Consider the following 17,917-nt stretch of genomic DNA (forward strand, 5'->3'; position numbering starts at 1 on the left):
GCATTGAAGGAGTATGCGTATCTGTCGGGGAGATCAAGGCAGGCACAGTACAAAGACACGAGAGCCGTGGAGGTCAGCAACGGCAAGAGGACGACCTCGGGGTGTCGCCGCCAGGGACACGGAAGCCTGCATGTACATCCTGCTGACTAGTGCGGAACGCCCATGCGCAGAGCCGGGCGTGACGGCGCCAGACGGTCCACGGCGCGGTGGCCCAGCCCGCAGCACTCAGCCCGTCTGGTGGCCTCGACATCGCGGCACGGCCTCCCTGTGTCTAGCGGGAGGGTGGTCAGAGGGGGTGGACGAGTGAGCAGAGGGCAGCGGGGGAGGGCTGCGCCATGAGCCTGGGGGCGGCCTCGCCAGAGAGGAGAGCCGGGCAGTGCCGAGAAGAGGAGGGAGGGTCGTGCCGGCTGCGGGGAAGAGGCGCTTCTCTTCTCCAGCGAGTGCAGCCCAGACTGCAGGTAGAAAAGGCCTGGGCTGCGCCCGCCCACACCCGCACAGAGGCGGCCCACGCTCCGGCCTGGCGGGCCTGCAGGGCTCAGGCTCCTCCCTGGCGGCGGTGGGCCAGGTGAGGACAGGGACTTCTCCTCACCACCGCTAGGGCCCGGCCCGGGTCCTTTCTCCTTCCACTTCAAGCTGGAGGGTCAGCGTGCCGGCTTCCTTCTGCCATGCCACACAGCAGTGTCACAAGCAAAGAATTTTGGCTAAAATCCAAAAAACATTACCCAGAAAAAAAGGCAAACTGTGAGTAATACCCAATCATGTTGCTCTTCTGTGAAAAGACTTGGAAGTTGTGGGGCTGTCCGACTTAGGGGCTGTCTGTCCCTTTTCACGTCTCCCTCTTGTACACCATACTTTTGGGAGTCGGACAGTCTCATCAGATGAAAAAGTTAATAAACAAAATAGCGACTCCGATGTTCAGCAGGATCACCATGACGACCAGGATGGGAGCCGAGCCCTGCGAGGAGAGGAGGGGGGGGTGAGGGGCCTGCAGGGGCTGCGCAGCCAGCCAGCGCCAGCTGCAGTACAACCACCGGGAGTGGCCCGAGTTCAGCAGAGCCCTCGGTGCTTGCTCACACTGGCTCTACCACCATCCCTGGGCACCGCTGCAGCAGCCTCCCTGGCTGGCTTGAGGACAGCAGACCCTGCAGCCCTGCCATCCCAGCTTCTCCCTTTGCCTTGCACCCTGCCTGGCCTCTGCACTTTCCTCTACAGTGATTTTTTTTTTTTTTTTTTTTTTTATGTCTGGGGATGGAACCCAGGGGCATTCGACCTCCGAGCTACACCCCCAGCCCTATTTTTTATTCTTTACTTTGAAACAGGGTCTCACTGAGTTGTGGAGGACCTCACTAAATAGCTGAGGCTGTCCATGAACCGCGATCCTCCTGTCTCAGCCTCCTGAATGCTGGGATTACAAGCCAGTGCTACCTTGCCCGGCTCCAGTGATTCCTGCAGTCAGCATCTGCCCATACTGCATGGGGAGGATGCTGGGAGCTCCATCCCACAGGCCTGAAGACGGCGCCCTGCTGCTCAGGTGATGGCTGCCCCATCGTGTTGGGCCGTGGACCTTGTCCTGCCCCACTTAACTGCAGGAAGGCATGTGCTCCTCCCCTGGCTGGACACAGCGGCACCCAAGGGGGAGGGCAGCAGGTGCTCTTGTGGGTCGGTGGCCTCAGCCAGCCAGGCCCAGTTGCCTGTTATGGGCACTGGTGATGCTCAGAGCTACCAGGAGCCCCTTTACCCCCCTCTTGGTCCCCTTAATGGTGGGTTTCAGAGCCATGATGGGGCTGGCATTCCCAAACTGAGCTATTTTCTGGTATCAGGTTTGTGATGAGGCTTGGAAATGTCTCTCCCCCAAAAATTACCTGCTCCCACAACTAACAGTGACTCCTCTCCTCTCAAATGGGATTGGAAAACAGTCTTGTGGTTTCCTAAAAGTTGGTCAGAATTGCCATGTGCCCCATCGGCTCCTTCCTAGGTCCGCAGCGGAGAGACACAAGGCCTCGTCCACCTAAAAGCTTGTGCACACAGACTCAGCTGCACGACTTGGCCAGGCGACCAAGATGGCGGCCGACACGAGGACGTGCGTGCAGAAGAGTATCGCCCTGCCGTAAGAAGGGCCGGGCTCCCATTCACACTCTGGCACAGACGGGGCATCCACATGAGGGAGCCAGGGAGGAAGGGAAGAGGCTCTCCAGGTGCGGAGGCATCGCAGAACTCCGGTGGGATGGTGGTTCTCCAGATAAAGCAGCGGCCGCGCTTCAGCCAGGCAGCTGCACAGCATGTGAAGTTTCTCAATAAAGCTGTTGGCGCAAGAGCGCGTCCTGGCCGCGGAGCTGCCTGTGCTGGAGCGGGGACCAGGCCGCGGCCCTTGCCACGCCTGCGCGGCGGCGGGGAGACAGCCAAGGTCCTCCCTCACTCTCCTCTCCGGCTGCTTGCACCAGCCCCTGGGGCAAGGAGGCCTTCCCCAGCTTGTGTGACACTAAGTGGCTTCCCTGATCTAGCTAGGCGCTGCCCTTCCCGACCGCGGCCCTGCAGGCTGCCCAGGCCCTGTCTCCGCTGGGCGGCCTCCCTCCCCACCAGCTGTGAAGCTGCTGCACCTGCCTTTTTTTTTTCCTTTTTGTGGTTCTGGGGGTTAAACCCAGGGCTATTCTGCCTCTAAGCCAGCCTCGTTATTTGGAAAGGGTCAACGTTGTGGAGAGCCTCGCTAGTGGCTGAGGCTGGCTGTGGGGAGCGGTGCCTCAGGAGCCTGGTATCCTCGCCCTGAGCCGCTGCTCCCACCGCACCACGGGTCCCAGACCCAGCGGTGGCACTGTTCCAGGGCATGTTCCCCCAGGCTCGGAGGGCAAAAGTGAGTCTGCCTCCTGCCGAGGGAGGCGGTGACCGCAGGTGGCCTGAGGCCTCCCCCGGGCTCCTCTGGGGGCGGCCCGACCTGCAGACCTTCCATCCCACTGGGCCAGGGCAGGGCCGCCTAGCCGCAGTGGCTCCTTGCAGCCAGCACCCAGAGGCTAGCCGGACGCCGGGCCCACACTCACATTGACCAAGGGAGCTTCGTTTGAAAGCACCCAAAATAGGCAGCGAGGCCCAGCAGGCTAAACATAGAGCCCATGCCGCATCTCCCGCCCTGTGCCCTGCCCGTCGCCCCACTGGTCCTGGAGTAGCCACAGCACGCGCAGCCGTGGGCATGCTGCTGGCTGTCGCCACGGGGAAGGGAGCTGTGAGCGAGCTAGTATTTTGGCCTGGCAGGAGCCAGGGACTGCTCTCTGGGTAAGTGGGGGAGGGGCACTCTAGGACCAGCCAGCGGTGAGAAAGTCCAGCCTTCCCCTTGGCTCCAGGCAGGGGCAGACATGCCCTGCAGGCCCTGCCCGCAGCCGGCCTCTCCTCCAAGGACACCTCCAGGGGGAGCGGCCAAAGCCACAGCCCTCCAGGCCGCCCTGGGCATGGGCACTGGCCCTGCCACAGCAACGGTGGGGCGCGGCAGGCCCCGCAGGGTCACCAGGCACAGGCATCACCCCTGTGGGGGCTGCGCTTTGACGGGAGCTCAGCGCCCTGCACCACCATGTGGCCAGGACCTTTAGAGTTTAGGTTTCATGAGGAACCCAGACCTCAAGGCACCGCCTGTGCCTGGCTGGGCCAAGGCCACTGGCCCACAAGAGGACCCCGGGCTTCCCATGTACCTGCCCTTTCTCCACACCACCCTCAGCCATGGGAGAAGGTGTGTTCTCGTGAAATCCACCCTGTGGAAGACCCCTCGGCCCGATCTAGACCTGGGAAAGGCTGCTGTGCCCCCCAAAATGCCCACCCTCAGGAGGACAACTCGGGTGGGGCCAGGCCTGGTGTCTCCTACCAGAAAGGCAGGCAATACTTGGGCCGGTTGGGAGGAGCGTGCTTCCCACAGGAAAGGATGCCGTGGGCAGCCTCTCCTAGGTAGGACCTGCAGCGGGGCACGCCAGCTTCTCAGGAGCAGCGTGCATCCTAGTGTCACACAGGCTGGACGGGTGCCTGTACCAGCGCAAACAGAAGGTGCTGGAGAATGGCTCCGGGGCCCCGCCACACTGTCATGGATCCTGGTCCTCTGCCCTCCTCCCCAGGACACACTCCAAGGCCTGGCGGGAGCACTGGCCAGGTGGGGCAGGTCCTCTAGGCAGCTGCGGTGGGGAGGATGCGGTCCCCAGCTGCCCCGGCTTCCTCCTGGGAGCTTTCCACAGGGGTGGCCCTAGGGAGGGGCCCTTCAGCTTCTGGCAGGAAAACCTTCGCCCAGCCTTGGAGAACACCAGCCTGGAGAACCAGCCTCCATAGAACACCTGGAGGGGCAGAGGCGCGGGAGACAGCGCTGGGGTTCCCGAAGCCGAGGCCCCCCAGCCGCTTACCGTGCTGGACTTGAGCTCGTCCCCGTTCTCCTCGTCGGACTCCAGCGCCACGGGCAGAGACTTCTGGGGCGGGGAGAAGGCCAGGTCCCAGCGCAGCAGCCGGGACTCGGGCCGGTCCCCCAGCCGCAGGCTCTCCAGCTTCTGCACCGTGGGCTCCACGGAGGAGGCCGGCCTCGAGTTCTCCTTGTTCTGGGACTTTGCCCTCAGTCTCTGCAGCCCCGCGCCCCGGTCCCCCGCGCCCCGGCTGTGGCGCCGCCTCTGGGGGTGCGCCTCCTGCGTGCAGGAGTCCATCCTCAGCAGCGGCTTCATCTCTAGCTTGTAGTTGCTCGGCTGCTCCTCGTCCAGCTCCTGCAGCTTGGCACCCCCGGAGCCGGGGTTGCCAGCCCGGTGGTGGGAAGTCCAGGAGAAGGCGGTGGGGGACTCCGTCCGCCACTCCCGGGGCTTGGGGTTCCCGGACTGCTTGTGGCCCGAGCCCCGGGTGCGGAAGTCCTCTGTGGCCTGGCTGCTGCGCAGGGCGCCGCTCCGGACGCCCCGGGAGGCCCCGGCCTTCTCCTCGCCCCAGCTGTTGCGGGCATAGTCCGCTCCCCGGTTCTCCAGGAGCACCTGGATGTCCCCGCCTCGCTCCTCGTCCACGGAGACCTGTCTCGAGAAGTGGGCGGCCTTGCTCCTCGCGGAGGGCGCCAGCGGAGGGGTGGCCGAGGGGCTGGCAGGGAAGCTCTGCAGCGGGCTGTCGTCGGGGGTCAGGTCGGAGGGGGTGGTGCCCTTGCGGTACAGCTCGGGGCTCTCCTGCTGCAGGGGCGTTCCAGTGGAGAGCACCTCCATGTCATCGCAGGACATCTGGTGCTTCGGCCTCTGGTACTCGAGCCCTACGCGGGGCGGGATGAGACAGAGGGCTACGTGAGCCTCATCTCCGCCGGGAACCCCAGGACTGGCCACGCAGCTCCCAGAGCCTTTCCCAGGGGCCCTTGCTGCATGGGCACCCCAGGGTGACCAGTGGACCCAGGCCACGGCAGAAGTGGGGGACAGCACCCAGCCCTGGCCTGTCTTCGGGGCCTTATCCCCAGGGCAGCCAGTCACCAGCCCCATCTGCCTGCCGGGGCCCTCATGCCATAGGAGGCCAGCTCTCCCTCCCTGCGGGGGGCTGGGTTCAAGGCCTGGGCTTGACAGGGACCTTCAGGGACCTTGGTTTGCCAAGACTCGCAGAGGCCGAGCTCTGGGGAAGACCAGGCATACCAGAGAGGCCAGCTCTGCAGCTGGCAGGTGACGTCCCCACCCAGGGTGGCTCCACCCAGTGAGCTGGACAGGGAGGGGTTGTGGGCAGGATCAACTTCTTTGGGGCGTCATGAGCCCCAGCTAGGGGAAGAATACCCCCAGACGAGCAGCATAGCCTGGCCAACACAGAAACAGAAAGCTGGCTTGGTTTTGTATAATTAGGACCAGCAGGACAGTGGCGGCCTCGCTCTGCTGAGGTTCCCTGGCGTTCCCCTCAGTGGCCCCCACCCCGCAATATCTTCACACGCTAAGGCCCGGAAAGGAGCTGCCGAGAGCTATGTCCTCACGGCCACGGGACGCCCCGCGCCGACCTGGCCATCCTCCCAGAGGGCCACACGGGGCAGGGAGACGTGGCACCCTGCGCCCCACGCCGCCAAGCCTCCATGCAAACAGGGAGATGTGGCACCCCACGCCGCCAGGCCTCCATGCAGACAGGGAGACGTGGCGCCCCACGCCGCCAGGCCTCCATGCAAACAGAAATGTTCACCTTGCACAGCAGGGCCACACACATCAACACCAGCCTGCGCTCTAGACCCTGTCTCAGGTCCTGAGAAGCAGGGGTGATGGGAACCGGGCACGGGCTGGGCCAGCCGTGCAGCTCTGTCAGTGGAGGACGAGGGCGCGGCCCGGCAACTTCAGGTCTCATTCAGCGCCCATTCTGTGGTCTCCATTCAGAGGGGGGAACCAGGCCAGGAGACGGTCCCTGGGGGCACCCCATACCCCATGGGGCCGGGATTGGGCTTCCCGGGGCCACGCTGCTGCGCTCAGACACTGGCAAGCAAGGACACGGAGCCTGCAGCAGGTCCTGTGGCCTTGCCCCAGGTCGTATACCTACAGGTGCCTGCTGGAGAGGAGGCCACGCTCAACTTAATGGCCGCAGCGCTCGTGGCGCTCCTGGAGCACAGTCACCGAGATCCCCGCAGAGCCCAGTATTTGTGGTTCAACTCCAGAGCCCTCGCCTCGTGTCCCAGCACACAGCCCCCGGCAGGCAGCAGGGAGAGTGGGCTGGGCGCTGGACGCCACCCGTCATGCTCAGGCTCTGCCCAGGGCCCTGCTCAAGAGCCAGGCAGCTTTGGGCAGGCACCGCCATCCTCCCAGCACAGTGCTGGCACTCGAGGAGGCCCTCTGCTCTCACTGAACTTTGCTTTGCTTTTTTTTTCTTTTAAATGGTATCGCTAAGTTGATGAGTCTCACTATTTGCTGAGGCTGTCCTTATACCTGCCATCCTCCTGTCTCAGCCTCCCCGGTACTAGGATTACCGTGTGTGCCACCATGCCCGGCTGATGATTTGCTTTAGAAGCCAGCACAACTTGGTTTGGCTTGGAAGCCAGGCCCTGGTTGTTTTGGCTCTGGGGTGGAACCCAGGGGCACTCTACCTTCGAGCTACACCCCCAGCCCTTTTTTATTCCCTGTTTTGAATCAGGGTCTCACTGAGTTGCAAAGGGCCTCACTAGCTGAGGCTTTCTCGAACCGTGGTCCTCCTGTTTCAGCCTCCCAAATGCTGGGATTGCAAGCGTGGGCCACCGCGCCTGCTCGGGCCCGGTTCTGAATCTGAGTTTAACTCTGTGCTTTCTGGAACCTTGGGCACGCTGCCCCTCCTCTCCGAGGCGTGGCTGTGTCTGCCGTGAGGCTACAGCTCCTGGCCACTGGGATCAGGCAAGGCGCAGGCGCTCAGCAACTCCTCACCCCATCCGTGACAGAGGTACCGCACAGTTCCGGGGACTTGCTCCTCGAAGATTTCCCAGGTGGGAGCAGGAAATGCCTGGATGATCCTGGACCACCCCAGCACTCTGATTAAAAACAAGTGCCTGATCTACACATTCCCTGCCGAGGAAAGGCCCCGGGGCAGACAAAGCCCATCCAGACATCACTTGTGGTGAAGCCTGATCTGGTGCCCCAGGAAGCAGTGGCCCTGCTGCCCTCTGCAGGTAGCTACGTCTCTTTCTCAGGCCCAGGGGCCCCAAGCTACAGGTTCTATCCTAGGGGGAAAAAAGGAAGCAGCTGGCTGGGTATGGTTTGTAGTCCCAGCATTCAGGAGGCTGAGACAGGAGGATCGCAGTTTGCAGACAGCTTAAACTACTTAGTGAGGACCCCCGCAACTCAGTGAGACCCTGTTTCAAAAAAAAAAAAAAAAAAGAATAAAAAATAGGGCTGGGGGTGTGGCTCGGAGGTAGAATGTCCCTGGGTTCCATCCCCAGTGCCACACACACACACACACAAAAGGCAGCTTCTGTGCCACGCAGAGCGGCCGAGTCTCCCCAGCAGAGGCAGCAAAAACTCATGTTGGTATCCAGGGGCCACCACGGGCCACACACTGGCTTAAAACAACAGAACTGCATTCTCTCAGGCTCTGGAGGCCAGCGGGGCAAGGCCACGCTGTGGTAGCTGCCCCTCCAGGGCTGAGGAGCGGCTCCCAGCCTCTGAGGCTGCCCGCTCCATCCCTGCCTCGGGGCTGGGCTTGGCTGCACTTCCAAAGCCTACCCCCCCCACCCCCGCAGTGACGGGGCTCTTGGGCCACCTTCCAGCACACCAGGGAGCTCAGACAGTGCCCAGCCTGCCGGCCCTTCACAGAGCGGGACCCGGGGCTCTGAGGGTGATGGGTGGCCCGGGAGTGGACCGAGCTAGTGGCACGCAGGACTGGACGGGGCGAGTGGGGCTGGAGTGGCACCGCAGGGGTGAAGGGCCGTTTTGCTGCACACGCATCCTGCATGTGGCCAGCCTGGCCGGCGCCCGGTGCTGAGCGCGGGTCAGGTGCCGGCACCCTGCCAGCTTCGACATTCTCAGACTCACTGTGTCCAGAGGGGACCAGGTTGTGGGATGGCCACATTATCTTTCTGATTCTCCCTCTTGGCTGGACCAAGGGCTCAGCAAAGGCCCCTCATCCAACCAGGGGAGGGGCAGAGGGAATGTTAGCACCTTCCAGGGCTACCTCAGAAACCTGGGAGGAGCCGGTGGCCATCGTGTGGGTTAGACGCCCGCGCTGACTCGGGGCCGAGCCCCAGGACCTGCAGGCGGCGAGGCCTCCTGGTAGATCTGCTGACCTGGGCGCCCCCGTGCCAGAGGCCTGGAGCTCAGTCTCTGGGCCTGCTCTGGAGGCTGGGAGGCCAACTCAGGGCTCAAGGGACAGACTGACAGCGGGTCCCCAGACCTCCAGCAGCTTCCCACTCACACTGCCTGCGGGCGGGGCGAGGGCGTGGCGTTGGGATCTCCGTGCTTGCCTGCTCCCTGCACGCATGGGGCCATGGGGCTCCATGGGGCTCCATTGGAGCCTGTGGCTCTGGGGCTGCACCCTGGGGCGCCATGGTGCTGTTTCCACCCCTGGGGGAGGGCTCTGTACAGGACAGGGCAGGCGCTGGGATTCAGCATCCCACCCTGGGGTGCCGTGGTGCTGTTTCCACCCCTGGGGGAGGGCTCAGGACAGGGCAGGCGCTGGGATTCAGCATCCCAGAGCCCCTGTGCAGCACAGCAGCCCCGGCCACTCCAACATAAAAAATGAGGTGAGATTCAGCAAAGCTGAAGAGCCAGAGCTAGCCGGGGGTGGTGCTGCGTGTTTGCAATCCCAGCACTAGGGAGGCTGAGATAGGAGGATTGCAGGTTCGCGGCCAGCCTCAGCAACTTAGTTAAGCCCTCTGCAACTTAATGAGACCATGCCTCAAAATACAAAATAAAACAGGGCTGGGCTGTACCGTGGAGGAAGGATGCACCTGGGTTCCATCCCCAGTACCATAAAAGAAAAAAAGGGCCAGCTACTCGACTCCCACTGCGTTGCCATCCAGCCATGCCACCACGTGGACAACACGGAACGCGCTGGGGCGGCCTGAGGGAGGGCAGGATGGCGACGGACTCGCAGAGCCAGGACACGGCCTCAGGGGCAGAGCCTATGTGCACCCAGCCGGGTCCCAGGCAGCCCCGGGCCAAATCTGGTGCCAGATCACCATCACGGGCGCCCCGCTCTCGAAGCCCCGTGCCCCGTGGACTCACCGTTCTCCCGGTGCTGGAAGGAAGGCGAGAACTCCTTGGCCGTGATCCTGGCGACACGGGCTTCCTCCTGCGCCTTCCGAGCCGCTGCAAGCGCTGCCTCCGCCTTGGCCCGCGAGTGGGAGGTCCTAAGGAGACAGGAAGGCAGCGGTGGGTCTGGGGTCAAGGCCGCGGCGCCCGGGTGCTGCTCTCAGACCTCTCCATCTTTTTCTCTTGCTCGTTCAACCAACAAACATCACGGACACCAACCAACCAGCCCAGCTGGTCCGGCGGCGGAGAAGGTGTTACTGTCAACCAACAAGCCGCACCTGAGCAGGAGGAGCCGGGGCCAGCGCCACTCCTATCCCTCAGATTTATGAGGTGACAGTGGCCACCGGCCAGGCCACACAGCACGAGCCCCTGATATCCCCTCAGGGAACAGGCTCCCAGACTGGCAGAGGGAGGGCAGGGCGGGGCGCTGTGGGCCACCTGCAGCCCCTCCGTGCCCTGAGCTTGGCCTCTCCCTGGCCAAGTTCTGATAACGCCCAGGGCACGGCCATGCCAGGTCCTGCACAGCTGGCCTCCTACCAGCAGTGGCCATCACAGGGGAAGCGGCGCCGGCACCGAGGCCCGAGACAGTGGCACACACTCCCCGCGGCTTCCTGCTAAAGGTCCTCTCAGGCCGCCAGCGTGCACAAAGCACAGCGGTGCTCGCCAGCACAAAAAATGTCAGTTCTGGAAGCCTCGGGCCAAGTCCAGGTGGCAGCGGGTTCTGAGTCACTTGGGCCCCACTTGGAAGAAGGGAAGAGGGCCTCCCCTCAGGGCGCTGGCACCTCCCTCTCGTGCTCTGCTCCGAGCTCTGGCACGTCCAGGCCCGGGTTTCAACACATCTGGGGGGACACGCACATCCATCTATTGGCCTGACCGTGCCCCGCGGCACCTGTTTTAGGGGCCCACGGGCCACACCTGGACACCCTCACGCTGCGTGTATGGTTCTGGGGATGGAACCCAGGGATTGTACCCCTGAGATATACTCCTGGTCCTCTTTTTTATTCTTTTTATTTTTTGAAACAGGGTCTCACTGAGTTGCCAGGGGCCTCACTAAATAGCTGAGGCTGTTCACGAACTGCGATCCTCCGGTCCCAGCCCCTCTCGAGTGCAGGGATTACAAGCGTGTCTACCACGCCCAGCTCTCTTTTATTTTGTATTCCCTGCACTCCCATAGCATAGGCAGGAATGATCGAGAGAGCAGACCTCGCACCTATAGAGACGGGACGTGGCTGTGGCTGCGCGTGCTCAGTGTCCAGGAGGGAAGCAAGCTGCCGAGGACGCACAGGCCTGTCTCCCAGCTTCCCCTGAACGTTCGCTTCAGGCGCTCCTACGCCCCACGCCGCTGGGAGGCCGCCCCAGACACGGCAGAAAAATCCACACGGCAAAATCGAGCTCTGAGAAAATTCTATCCGCACATAGCTTTACTTCCTAGAAACGGGAGAAGCAATCGTTTCTGGCAAATGATGCGTCCAGGTCCCCTGGGCTGTAAGGCGAGAACCATGCCTTCTGGAAGATTCCCTGGGAATCCAGCGGTTGTAATGACAAAAAGAGGGGCGGAGAAGTCACGGAGACGAGTCCATTAGCGATGCTCTCATCAACGCCCGGCTTAATAGCAATGATAAATCGTCGCACCGGGCTTCCTCTCAGCCTCCGCCTGGGGACATGTCTGCCCATCTCTGTTCAGGGTGGCCGGGTGGCCACCCCTCCCGCTCCTGCTCGGCGTCTCCTCTGCTGCCCCGGCAGACCAGAGCAGCGGGACCCCAAGGCATCTGGGAAGCCTAGAATCTCCGACCGTTCCCTACACAGACCTCCCTCTCGGAGTGGTGCCCCTGAAGCTTTCATCAGGCGCCTGAGGGTCCGCGATGCCCAGAGGAGAGGCCATACTGCTCCACTCAGCCTGCCCCACCAGAACGTGGCCGATGGAGGTCAGGAGCCGCAGTGCCTGGGGCCGGAGGGAGGCGCACCCTGGCGTCCATCAACCCGCGGAGGTGTGCGCGGCAGCGCTGCTGCTCCGGCTGGGCGGCGGATGCTGCCGTTTTGGTAGCAGTGGTTTGCTGAGACAGAGCACGCACCTGGGCCCGCCTGGTCCAGCACACAGCGCCGCGGCCCCAGAGCGCCGTGACTCTCCAGAGTCAGTGGGCAACACCTTCCCGCCTCAAAGGGAGCCCTGGGGCCTCCCGCTCACCTCCCTGCCTCTCCACAAATCTATTTTCCACATTTCACACCCACTTTTTTTTTTTTTTTTTGCATTACTAGGGATGGAATCCGGGGGCATTCTACCTATGAACTACACCCCCATCCCCATTTTTTAGTCTTTTACTTTTGAAACAGTGTCTGACTGAGTTGCAAAGGACCTCGCTAAGTAACTGAGGCTGTCCGCGAACTGTGGTTCTTTGCCGCAAACCGCGATCTTCTGGTCTCCGCTCCCTGAATGCTGGGATTACAAACAGTGCCACCACGCCTGGCCCAACTGTTTTTTGTTTTGTTTTTTGGTGATACTGGGGTTCCTGGAAACCCTTCTACCTCCGGGCTATACTCCCAGACCTGTTTTATATTTTTTATTTGGAAACAGGGTCTCCTAAGCCAGCAAGGCTGGCTTCGAACCTGTGCGATCCTCCTGTCTCCGCCTCCCAAGCACGGGGATTGCAAGCCTGCGCCACCACGCCTGGCCAACTGGTTTAAATTTTTTTTTTTTTTAATAGATGTGAAATTCACAGACTAGGCAAGGAACAGCTCTGAAGCATGCGATTCGTGGCATCCTAATGTTGGACAACCACCACCACCTCTACTGGGTTCTGGAACATGTAGCTGCATTGCCCCCGAGGGCGGCCCGTGCCCCTCAGCTGGCACCACTCCTGTCCCTCCTCAGCCCCTAGCCTTGCAGGGTTTTGAGCAATAATTCAGCACAAAACACCTGCTGTCAGGGGACCCAGCTGCGCTTGGCTGCACTGGGAAATGTGCAGGGAATCACCTGCAAGGCCGGGCTGGCTTCTCACCGCAAAGCTTCTCAACCGTAACTCCAGCTCCCGGGTCTGACCCACCACACCAGGGCAATCGCTGGCAAACGAGCCTTGAATCTGCCCAAATGGAGCCATTGGTCCAGGGGACCCGAGGACATCAAGGTTCACCGCAGAACCCCTGGTGCCGTCATCCTAGATTCTGGGACAGGCCGCTGCGCGGGAGGCGCACAGTGCTCGGGTCACCGGTGACCAAGTGCTGGGAAGGCTGAGCACTGGGAGGTGAGGCCGGTGGGTCCCAGGTTCCTGCCAGGGAAACCTGGCTGAGCCAGGTTTCAAGAGGCGGAGGAAGGGCACCTGCTGGACTGACCGGGCTAGCCCCACGCATGTCCTCGGAGCGCGATCCTGCACTCCGTCACCTCCTGAAAGGAGTCGAGGTGGCGGGCAAAGGGGTCGGCGACGTGGCACCTCCAGGTCACAGGGAAGTGAGGGGCACGCAGAAGGGGCGATGGGTGCCCAGAACACACAGAGGGCGCTTGAGCTCCCGGGAGACCAAGGCAAAGAGAGACCTCGCAACGGTCCACGGTGCGCGTCACTGTCACCTGAGGCTCGGGAGAGAGGCAGCGAGGCCCGGCTTGGAGGACGTCTCCCTGTGGCCTCACAGGTCCCCTGGTGGGTGTCCTTCTTATTATTACCAACGATGACCGACTGTACAAATTCACAGGGCCCTTGGGATGTCCGTGAAGACCTTGATGTGGGCTGCGGGGCCCGTGCAAGGGAGCTCGCTGGAGGAACGCACCCCAGGGGTGCGTTCTCAGTTGGATTCGGAGGGAGACAAAGTTCAAGGTCACGTTCCCTGAGAAGAACTTGAGCCCCTTCTCTGCGGGCTGCTAAGCCCGGGTCTCAAAGCCGGGCATGGTGGCACACGCCTGTCATCCTAGTACTTGGGAGGCTGAGACAGGGAGATCGCAGGCTTAAGGACAGCCCCAGCAAGTAGTGAGACTCTCATCAATCTAGCAAGGACTTGTTTCCAAATAAGGAATAGAATTGGGCTGGGGGTGGGGCTTGAAGGTAGAATGCCTCTGGGTTCAATTCCCTGTAAAACACACACACACACACACACACGCGCACGCGGGTCTCACTGTCTCTAACAGTCACGGTTGCCGATGACGACAGAGGCAGAGGTAAATATTGCGCTCAGAGGAAGAGTGCTTGCCCAGGCAGTGCGAGGCCCTGGCTTCCATCCCCAGCACCACACAGACACAAAAAATGTTGAGCTCAATGGGCGCTCTGCAAAGAAGGGGTGTGGCCACCCCACGGATGGGTAACACAACCCCGGTCCAGCAGATGGCCGACAGGTGTGTGAAGGCCGGGCGTGGTGGTGCACGCCCGTCATCCCAGTACTTGGGAGGCCGAGACAGGAGGGTCCCAGGTTCCTGCCAACCTCAGCAACACAGCTCTGTGCTGCCCTGTGGGTCCTCTCTGTCCCCGCTGGCCTCGAAGCCCGGCTACAGCAGCCTCTTCCGGGACTCTGCCTATCTGCCACTGAGGCGGGGCCTCTGAAGCCCACAGGTCCATTTCTTTTCTTTTTTGTGGTGCTAGGATTGAATTTAGGGACATTCTACCTCTGAGCTACACCTGCAGCCCTATTATTATTGTTTTGTGTGTGTGGTACTGGGGATGGAACCCAGGGGCCTTCTACCTCTGGGGTACACTCTCAGACCTATTTTATATTTTATTTGGAAAAAGGGTCTCACTAAACTGCTGAGAGCCTCACTAAGTAGCTGAGGCTGGCTTCGAACTTGTGTGATCCTCCTGTCCCAGCCTCCCAAGTGCGTGGATTACAAGCGTGCGCCTCCAGGCCCAGCTTCCGGCCCTGTTTTTTATTTATTTAATTAATTAATTAATTTATTTATTTATTTGGTGGTACTAGGGTTCCTGGAAGCCCTTTTAGCTCCGGGCTACACTCCCAGACCTATTTTTACATTTTTTTAAAATTTGGAAACAGGGTCTCCTAAGCCAGCACGCGCGCGGCTGGCTTCGAACCTGCACAATCCTCCTGTCTCTGCCTCCCAAGCGCGGGGATTACAAGTGTGCGCCACCACGCCCGGCTTCCCAGATGTATTTTATATTTTATTTGGAAACAGGGTCTCACTAAGTTGCTGAGAGCCTCACTAAATAGCTGAGGCTGGCTTCGAACCTGTGCGATCTTCCTGTCTCAGCTATTCTTTATTTTTGAAACAGGGTTTGAGTTGCAGAGGGCCTCACTAAGTAGCTGAGGCTGTCCACGAACCAAGATTCTCCTGTCTCAGCCTCCCAAATGCTGGGATTACAAGCGTGCGCCACCATGGCCGGCTCCCAGCACCGTTTTTTACTCTTTATTTTGAAACAGAGTCTCACTAAGTTGTGGAGGCCTCACTAAGTAGCTGAGTCTGGCCCCAAACCCGGATCTTTGTGTCTCAGCCTCCCAAGTACTAGATTATAAACATGTGCCACCACGCCCGGCCACGGGTTTGTTTTCTTACCGAGCCCGTGGGTGATGACTCCAGCTTCCCACCCACTGCCGTCCTGAGCCTCCAGTCACCATTTGGCGGGGCAGGCTGCCCGGGGTGGGGTGGGGCAGGTGGCGCCAGGCCTGCCCAGTGCATCTGCTGGCCACGGTCCCCACTAGATACACGTGGACCGCCCCTCTGGACAGCCATGCGGGAGGGGCTGGAGACCGTGCTGCCATCCATGAATTTACTTTTCTGTATTGGGAATGGATCACAGGGGCATTCTACCTCCTGTGGGGTACAGCGGGTCCTCCTACTCCTCAGGACCCCCCGGACAGAGCCCCAAATCTGAGGCAGTGCCATCCTGACAAGACCTTCCAGAACCATCCCTGCAGCGGGACCCAGCTCCCCTGAGACAGGCCCCAAAGGGGCCACGGCTGGTTCCCACGGCTTTGCTTAGTAAAAATACCACCATTAATTCACCAACATCATGCGTGTATTTACATATATAAGTTCACACATATATAAAAAGAATGTGCTGTGCCAACCCTAAAATAAAATAGATCAAGATGAGTGCTTTTAAGAGAAAAGAGTCCCCGACGCACCACAAAGGTTTGCTTCGGAAGAGGCTCGGGGACTCGGCCCAGAGCCCAGGGCTCTCAGGGAAGTGGCTCCTGCCACCGCTGGGGTCCGGGCCACCTCGGGCTCAGCGGGGGAGGGTCTGGCCACAGTGACGGTGGGATAAGGGACTGACGGCCACTCTACATGGCGCCCCGGCGCCCTGACACCGGAGCTTAGCCTCTGGCCTAGCAGGCCCCGCACACAGGGCCCAGAGAGGCGCGGACGACAGAGCCAGAGGCGCTCCTGTCGCTGGGTCGGTGGGAAGAGGGCTCAGGCAGCAGCTGGGATGCTGGGGGATGAGATGGGACCAGAGGAGGCCAGGCGGCCAAGGCAGCCCGGGGCCTGCGGGGGAGCTGCGGACCTGCTAGAGGGGGATCCCAGACACAGACAGGCTGGCCAGCAGGCGCTTCCTAACTCGCACAATTGAAGGAAGTTGAGGAGCCCGGCACAGTGGCATATGCCTGTAATCCTGGTACTTGGGAGGCTGAGAATAGAAGGACTGCAGCTTTGAGGCCAGCCTTAGCAATTTAGGGAGACCTTGTTTCAAAATAAAAAGTAAAATAGGGCTGGGGTGTAGCTCAGAGATAGAACACCCCTGGATTCAATCGCCAGCACCACAAAAAAATAAAAAAATAAAATAAATAAAAACGAGGTTGCTAGTTGGCCATGGTGGCGCACACTTATAATCCCAGCATGTGGGAGGCTGAGGCAGGAGGATCTCAGTTTGCTCACAGCCTCAGCTACTTAGGCCCTCTGCAACTCAGTGAGACCCTGTTTCAAAATAGAGGATAAAAAATAGGGCCAGGGTGAAATAAATAAATAATAGGATTGGAGGTGTAGCTCAGAGATAGAACACTCCTGGGTTCAATTTCCAGCACCACAAAAAAGAAAAACAAAAACAAAGACAGAGGCTGCCCAGTCCACTCCCGAGCTGTCCTCAGGCCCAGGGGCTGCATCCTGGCGGAAGGAAGGCCCCCCTTGGGCCAGCAGGTGCTCTGCGAGACCTCCTGCCCTTCCCCAAAGGGGCTCGTGAACCCGCGCTGGCCGCCCGGTGTGCACAGACGTGGGGAGTGACCGCAGCTGTGAGGAAAGCCGAGGAAGACACGGCCGGTGCAGCAGCAGCTGCCTGGCGGCCTCCAAGGGAGCGCTGTTAACACCGGACAAAGCAGGCTGACGCCAAAGCGCGCTGAGGGACAGCGCGGCACGCTCCCCTGGGCGCCACCCTCAGAACAAAGCCAGATGAACCAGAAACCGGCCCTCGCCGGGGTGCGACTCGAGGTCTGGGGTCGCCTTATTCCGGAGCGAGCAGCGCTCAACCTGGAGGCTGGAGGGCCAAGGAACGAGCGCCCCCCACAGCTCAGGGGCTGGCTTTGCCAGGGCCGAACGGCTGGCCGGGGCTCTCAGCCTCCGCAGGCCACTCAGGGGCAGACGCCCGGCCGGCCCCCGCCCCGGCCCCTGTGCTGGGGGGCGCCTGGCATCTGGCCAAGGGCGGGTCCCGTCACGTGGCGCTGCCCACGCCTGCCTCTGCCCACTCCTGCTTCTGGAGCACTGAGCTGTCCTGCCCACTCTGCCCCACTCCCCCCTGCCCGGCTCCCGCCGCCTCTCCCCGAAGAGCCCCGGCCTGGGGCTCCTGACCCCGTGGGGCCCTGGCGCCAAGGAGGCACCCCGCTCTGAGCTCCCACGCCCAGGCCCTGCCCGGGAGCAGAACAGTCTTTCTGACGAATGTCAGCCACATGTCTGCCAACCCTGAGAGCCAGGGAGCAGGCCAGCCTGTTGAGAGGAGGGCCAGGGCATCTTGGGGGTGGAGCAGATGCCACCTTTCCCTTGAAGAAGCGAAAAGAGCCTGCACTCAGGGCGCAGGGGGTCCGCACACTACGCAGACCCCCTCCCCAGCCCTGGCTGCAGCCTTGAACCCTTTGATTATGCATTATAAATCCTCCTAAGGAGCCGCTCCAGCTGACGAGCTGCTGCCTGTCTCCACCCGTCGCTGACCCGTAGGGTACCGTGGGCGGCGTGAGAGCAAGGCTCCCTCAACAGAACGCCCCAGCCCGCCGGGCTCCCGCCCAGGCTCAGGAGTAAACCAGTGCCGGGCTGAAGAATAGCAAGAGCCAGCACCCTAAGCCGGGCGTGGGGGTGCACACCTGTACCCCAGCACTCGGGAGGCTGAGACAGGAGGACCACAGGTTCGAGGCCAGCCTCA

General features: G+C 61.4%; 1 protein-coding gene across 1 annotated transcript in view; it reads right to left on the bottom strand.

Moving 5' to 3' along the window:
• Nucleotides 1-874: 874 nt before the first annotated feature.
• JPH3 (junctophilin 3) overlaps nt 875-17,917 on the bottom strand; it is a gene marked incomplete at both ends in the record, with an annotated part of 51,721 nt that continues 34,678 nt past the window's right edge. The window contains 3 exons of the mRNA XM_080702045.1: nt 875-955; nt 4,368-5,233; nt 9,621-9,745. Of these exons, the coding sequence (XP_080558171.1) occupies nt 875-955; nt 4,368-5,233; nt 9,621-9,745 (1,072 nt within the window). The remainder of the gene's footprint in view (nt 956-4,367; nt 5,234-9,620; nt 9,746-17,917) is intronic.

This window comes from Muscardinus avellanarius (assembly GCF_963383645.1).
Source record: "Muscardinus avellanarius genome assembly, chromosome: 10".
Taxonomy (NCBI): domain Eukaryota; kingdom Metazoa; phylum Chordata; class Mammalia; order Rodentia; family Gliridae; genus Muscardinus; species Muscardinus avellanarius.